The sequence below is a fragment of the Lipotes vexillifer genome, unplaced genomic scaffold, assembly GCF_000442215.2.
Source record: "Lipotes vexillifer unplaced genomic scaffold, Lipotes_vexillifer_v1.1 scaffold921, whole genome shotgun sequence".
Classification (NCBI taxonomy): domain Eukaryota; kingdom Metazoa; phylum Chordata; class Mammalia; order Artiodactyla; family Lipotidae; genus Lipotes; species Lipotes vexillifer.
In genome coordinates, this window is record NW_006787800.1 from 1,654,447 (window position 1) to 1,660,161 (window position 5,715).

General features: G+C 50.4%; 1 protein-coding gene across 1 annotated transcript; it reads right to left on the reverse strand.

The window, feature by feature from the left end:
* Positions 1-939: 939 nt before the first annotated feature.
* Positions 940-3,961, reverse strand: LOC103086000 (HLA class II histocompatibility antigen, DO alpha chain). Its single transcript, XM_007460812.1, has 5 exons — positions 3,859-3,961; positions 2,440-2,688; positions 1,710-1,991; positions 1,476-1,611; positions 940-1,245 (listed from the first exon to the last, which is right to left on the reverse strand). Exons 1-5 carry the CDS (start codon positions 3,938-3,940, stop codon positions 1,242-1,244), a joined length of 753 nt encoding a protein of 250 aa, XP_007460874.1. The 5' UTR covers positions 3,941-3,961; the 3' UTR covers positions 940-1,241.
* Between the last annotated feature and the right edge of the window lie 1,754 nt (positions 3,962-5,715).

A 5,715-nucleotide genomic window follows, 5' to 3' on the forward strand; every position in this document is an offset into this window, starting at 1 on the left:
TCTTCCAATGACCTCCAATAGCACCAGACTATGTCCATGGGTCCCCGTTCCCAGACCACAGCCTGGGTCCAGGATGGCTTCATCGGCACCATCTAGAACATGTTAAAATATTACAGACTCCCTGTCACCACTCTCCCCAGCCCCGCGATTCTAATTCAGTAGATCTGGGAGAAGCCTGTACTTTTTAAAAGGCTCTCAAGTGACTCTTCTCTGTATTCCAGTTTGAAAACCATCAATCTGTACCACTCATTTGGTACTTGACATAAACTACTTTGTATAGTTAGTTACCACTTTGTGTGCATTTTAAATTTTGTTCACAGTAAACTAAAACCTTCCAGGCCACAGATTTAGAGAGCATTCAGGTGGATCTCTCCTAGACCTCCCTCTTACCAGATACCTTGCTGATCTACTCTGCTACCCTCCTACCTGATATGATTGACCCCAGGCAGAAGATATGGCCATCCTACCCAAGCCTTGGGCCTCTTTGTCATGCTTGGGACTCTAGGGAATGTAGAAAAAGGAGATGACATTGTAGATCATGGCTGGATACCAATGGCCTCTTCAGGACAGAGTAAATCTGGACAAGACTGAAATTTCCAAGAACGTTTCCTCTCCTGGTGCCCTGTAGAACTGTCATTGGTTGCGGGAAGTTGCAATGAACAGGATACTCTGCATCCCTTTGGGGGCAAATCTGAATTCAGGATGTTAATTTCATGATGTCCATGTGAAACAGTCCGTTCACACGTGACACACAAGGGGACCCAAACTGAGGAGTCAAATGGAGCAAGATGTAGCTAGACTGGCCCGGGAATGATTGTCAATCCCCAGTAGCAGGTGGTCATGCTCAGTAGTCATCCCCAGAAGTCCCCACTTCCAGATCCCAGCATCCCTTACACCCTGAAAGAATTGGCCAAGACCTGGTAAAATGAATACAGTGCAAACACTGTTTAAAATTTTACTGCTGCTAGCCAGGGCTTTGGGTAGAGCAAGAAAGTGTGTGTGTGTGTGTGTGTGTGTGTGTTTTGGGGGTGGGAAAGGGAACCCCTTGGTGCCCCACAAGTCCCTGCCATGAGTACAGGAGCCAAAAAGGGGGAGACCTGTAGGACAGAGGTTGATCCCATTCAAAGTCAGCACGGTGGGGATGAATGTGGTAGACTCTGACACTGAGCATTCAAGGGCTGTCAGACACTTGCCAGGAAGCCGTAGCGTGTCTCCCCTACCTGTTTCTCTCAGAAGGGCCATTACCTAAAGTAGCAAAAACCATATGACCAATGTTGTCCCAGCTCACACTTCTGGGATCCCATCTCTGCCCACCTCCCCCAAACCTGACACCCTCCCCTCACCTCTTCTCTTCTCTTCCCTGCCTACCACTCATCCCTGACCCCACCCCTCCCCACAGAATCTCTCATCCTCCACCCTAGTCCCGTGCAGAGTCATCTGCTTTCCTCCCCACCAGACTCCCGGGTCCTGCGCACCTGGGGGTGCTGGACAGGCATGTGCCTGTGATGATGAGGGTGATGCCCACGAGGAAGCCGGCCAGGCCAAGGGCCAGGCCGAGGGTGCAGACCAGGGTCTCTGTGGTGTCAGGCAGCAGGGTAGGCACCTGGGGCTCTGGGAGAGAAAGGGAGGGTCAGGGGGTCGGGCAAAGGGATTCCAGAGTGAAGGACACATGGGTGTGAGAAGGGGGGCCTGGGGAGGGGGCTTCGTACCCCAGTGCTTAAAGAGCGGCTCGTCCAGGCCCCAGTGCTCCACCTTGCAGTCATAGAAGTCATCCGCCGAGGGCACGAAGGGCAAGTAGTGGAACTTCCGGAACAGATGGTTGGGCTGGGCATAGAAGCTGGTCTGGGCCACCCCCTTGGTGATGGTCTGACCGTTGCGCAGCCAGGTGATATTGATGACAGGGGGGAAGATGTTCTCCACAACACAGATGAGGACGTTGGGCCGGCCCAGCTCCACGTGAGACTTAGGCAGCACAGTCACTCTTGGGGGCACTAGGAGGAACCAGGCCCTGAATCCCACAGGCTCAGCCCTCCAGCTGGGCCTTATCAGGGCTGGGATTGAAGGGTGTTTCTTCCTATTAGCTTTCCGAGAGCAGGGAATGGTCTAGGATGGTGACACCAGGACAGAAGCAGGGGGACAGAGGGATGAGAGATTGTGGAGGGCAGAGGGGGCCCCTGGGGGTCCTGTATCTGCCAGGTCCCTGATGGGGAGTCCAGCGGGAGGGGTCATTTCTCAAGAGGAAGAGGTTGCTGAAGGAATCTGAGAAGATCTAGCACCTCCTGGGAAGGAAAGGGCCTGAGCACAACAGATTCTCAGATTCCGAGAGTGGAGCCCAGGAGTCAATAGAGGCCTGTTGGGGGGGGCTGGAGGAGGCTTCTCTGGGCCTCCCCTGCCTGCCAGGGGCTTAGTGGAGGGGGGCACAGAGGAAAGGCCCGGTACCGTTGGCGGCTCTGGTACGGTTCGAGCGCTCCACCAAGACATCCAGATGCGCTTTGATCATCGTGATACTGGCCAGCCCATTCTGCGGGTCAAAGTAGGCGAGGTTGCCAAATTCAGGCAGACGCCACACAGCCTCCCTCTTCTTCAGGTCCACAGAGAACAGCTGCTCTCCATCGAAATCATGGGTGAACTGACCCGAGCCATCATAGGACTGGTAGAAGGCTGGTCCGTAGGAGCCCATGTGGTCAGCTGTATTGGGTGAGTTCAGGGTCGGGGGAGAAAAGAAAAGGTATCAATCTCATCCATCAGATGTGATGTATTGAGTCTCTGAGCTGTGCCCCATCCTTGGTTCTGTGTGGGGGCAGAGTCCCGTTCTGACGCCGAGCTGGTCCTTGGAGAGTAGAAGGGTTGCCAAGGGACGGAAGGGAGAGGATGGAGGGCATGGGCACATCCCCTGCACACTGGCCAGCACAGTGGCACGGGTGCAGCCTGGCATACCAGGTTGGGAAGAAGAGAGGTTGCCTAAACTCAGGCTTGGGATCCCCAGAGTTAAATATTGGCTCTGATGGTCTGCCCCAGCTGTGCTACCAGGTCCTGTGTGTGAGATGAGAGGTGAGTAGGGGTGGGATGAGGAGAAAATAAGTAAGGTTAAGAGCATCCATGGAGCTTTGGGCACACAGATGTAGTGCAAGAGGATGTGAGGGAAAACAGGTGACAGCGGGCAGGAGTAAGAATTAAGATTTGTGACCAGAGACTGTGACCAGGGATAGAAAAAGGCAGCCCAAGGTATTGCAAAGAGCAGTGGAAACAGAGTCAGAAGTTCAGTGTTCATGTCACAACTCTTCTGTCTCAGAGCATTATGATCAAATGTGCATCTTCCCATGACTGAGGCTCAATTTTCTAGAAATTGGGAGTTAGGTGTTCGTTGATAAGATGCCTTTATAATTCTATGAAATTATTTGTGCAATGATCGTGAGAAACCACCATGTGCCCAGCACGATACCAGGCCCCAAGGAAATACAGACAAACCAGCTGTGGACCCCGCACACAAGGAACTCAAGTCTAGAGCAGGATAAAAACAGATAAACAGCTACCTATTGACCTGGTGATAAATACAGCAATAGAAAAGGGGCTCACCCGAAGCCAGGAAGTGGTACAGAAATCAGGATGCTGGGCAGCAGTAGGATGGAGGTTTGGGTCTCAGAGAGGAGGAAGGAATGAGGAGGCACCTGAATGTGATGCTGGGCTGAGCTGCACCTGTATTTTAGGTCCAGGACAGACCTGATAGAGGTGAGAGGGATGAGGGTAACAGACATTGCCCATAAACCAAAGGAAAGGAACTGTTCACTCTCTGTACCATCCGGCGTGTGACCCCATGCCCTTAATCTCCTCTCCTCACCCAGCACCCTCTGCACTCACCCTTGATGGCCCCAGCTTCCTGGGGGCTCAGGAGGGTCATCAAGGTGTGGAGTCCCAGGACCAGCCCCCCACTGAGGACCATTGTCCTGGTGCTTTTACCAAATAAGTCCCAGTCGGTGTGGAGGGTAAAGGAAGAGGGGGAAGGTAAAGAGGAAGAAACAGATTCTAGGATGAGGGAGCCCCCTGCTGTATTCAGCCAATCAGAGAAATTCTCTGAGTTAAGTGTGGCTGTTGCTGGGGAAAGAAGTAGAGGAAAGTGCCTGGGTGAGAAGATGGAAGAATTCATTGGGCCCACAAGCACCAGGGAGGCTTGGTCCACAGGAAGTCAAAGGGATGGGAGGGGCTTAGATTAACTGTTTCTACCTCCTCCAAGAAGGGACCCTCTGAAGGGAGAGGAAAGGCCATCAGAGCACCGCACAGCTGAGCTCAAACAAATCCTCTATCTTAATCCATGGTGTAGGGACTCCTACCCGTCCTATAAGTTTCTGTGGACCAATTTGGAGTTAAAAAATAAAATAAATTTGGGGATTCCTTGGCTGTCCAGTGGTTAGGACTCTATGCTTCCACTTCAGGGGACATGGGTTCAATCCCTGGTCGGGGAACTAAGATCCTGCAAACCAGATGGCATGGCCAAAAATAAAAGGAAAGGGCTTCCCTGGTGGCGCAGTGGTTGAGAGTCCGCCTGCCGATGCAGGGGACACGGGTTCGTGCCCCGGTCCGGGAAGATCCCATATGCCGCGGAGCGGCTGGGCCTGTGAGCCATGGCCGCTGAGCCTGCGCGTCTGGAGCCTGTGCTCCGCAACGGGAGAGGCCACAACAGTGAGAGGCCCGCGTACCGCGAAAAAAAAATTTTTTTTTACTAAGAAACTTTAAAAGGGAAACGCTGGCTACACAGTAGAAAAAATCTTTTAAATCTTTAAATCATGTTTTAAAATATTACTTTATTTCATCATGTGAGGAAAACTGTATAATTGTTAGAGATGTTTAGAGTGAAAAAGAGCCATAAGGAGTTCCAATGGACCTTTCTGAGGAGGGCAGAGGGTGCTGGGTAACCTCCATGAGTCCCTCCATGGCCCCTACGCCCGTGTCTCACCTGGAGGTTGACCTGTGTGGACTGCACCACCCTTACTTTTGGCTTCTGATTGGGAGGCATTGGCAGAATTTAGTCTAATGTAAAATATATATATAAAGTTAACTGTCTATCCTGGTAAAGAGAAGTCTAACCAAATATCTGAAGGCAATGTGTCAAAAGTGATGAAATAAATGATTTTCAACTTGGAAGGGATCTAAGAAATCATCTGAGTCTGTGTTTCCAAACCTGGCCACACAGGAGGATCAGCCACGAAGTGTGTTAAAAATACAGATTCCTGGGTTCCATCGTGACCTGAGTTAGAGTAACTTTTCCAAAGTAGGGCCAGGGGACCTGTGTGTTTAGCATGCTCCCTAGATGATTCTTGGGCAGCCAGTCTATGGACTGCTTTTTGGCACAAAAAAACAAACAAAAACTGCCTGCTCTGATGCTCTTTCCTACACTGAGTGGCGTTGATTTACAATATTCTGTTAGTTTCTGTTCTACAGCAAAGTGAATCAGTTATACATATACATATCAACTCTTTTTTAGATTCTTTTCCCATATAGGTCATTACAGAGTATTGAGTTCCCTGTGCTATACAATAGGTTCTTATTAGTTATCTATTTTATATATATTAGTGTGTATATGTCAATCCCAATCTCCCAATGTATCTCCCTCCTTTCCCCCTTAGTAACCATAAGTCTGTTTTCTACATCTGTGACTCTATTTCTGTTCTGTAGATAAGTTCATTTATACCATTTTTTAGATTTCACACATAAGTGATA

Bases quoted from the DNA above. Each gene is read 5' to 3' on its own strand.
- LOC103086000 (XM_007460812.1), bottom strand. From the start codon at position 3,940: ATGGTCCTCAGTGGGGGGCTGGTCCTGGGACTCCACACCTTGATGACC. The intron at 2,689-3,858 runs GTGAGTGCAGAG...CACCCAATACAG, and splicing joins GGAAGCTGGGGCCATCAAGG to CTGACCACATGGGCTCCTAC. The intron at 1,992-2,439 runs GTACCGGGCCTT...GGTTCCTCCTAG, and splicing joins CCGTACCAGAGCCGCCAACG to TGCCCCCAAGAGTGACTGTG.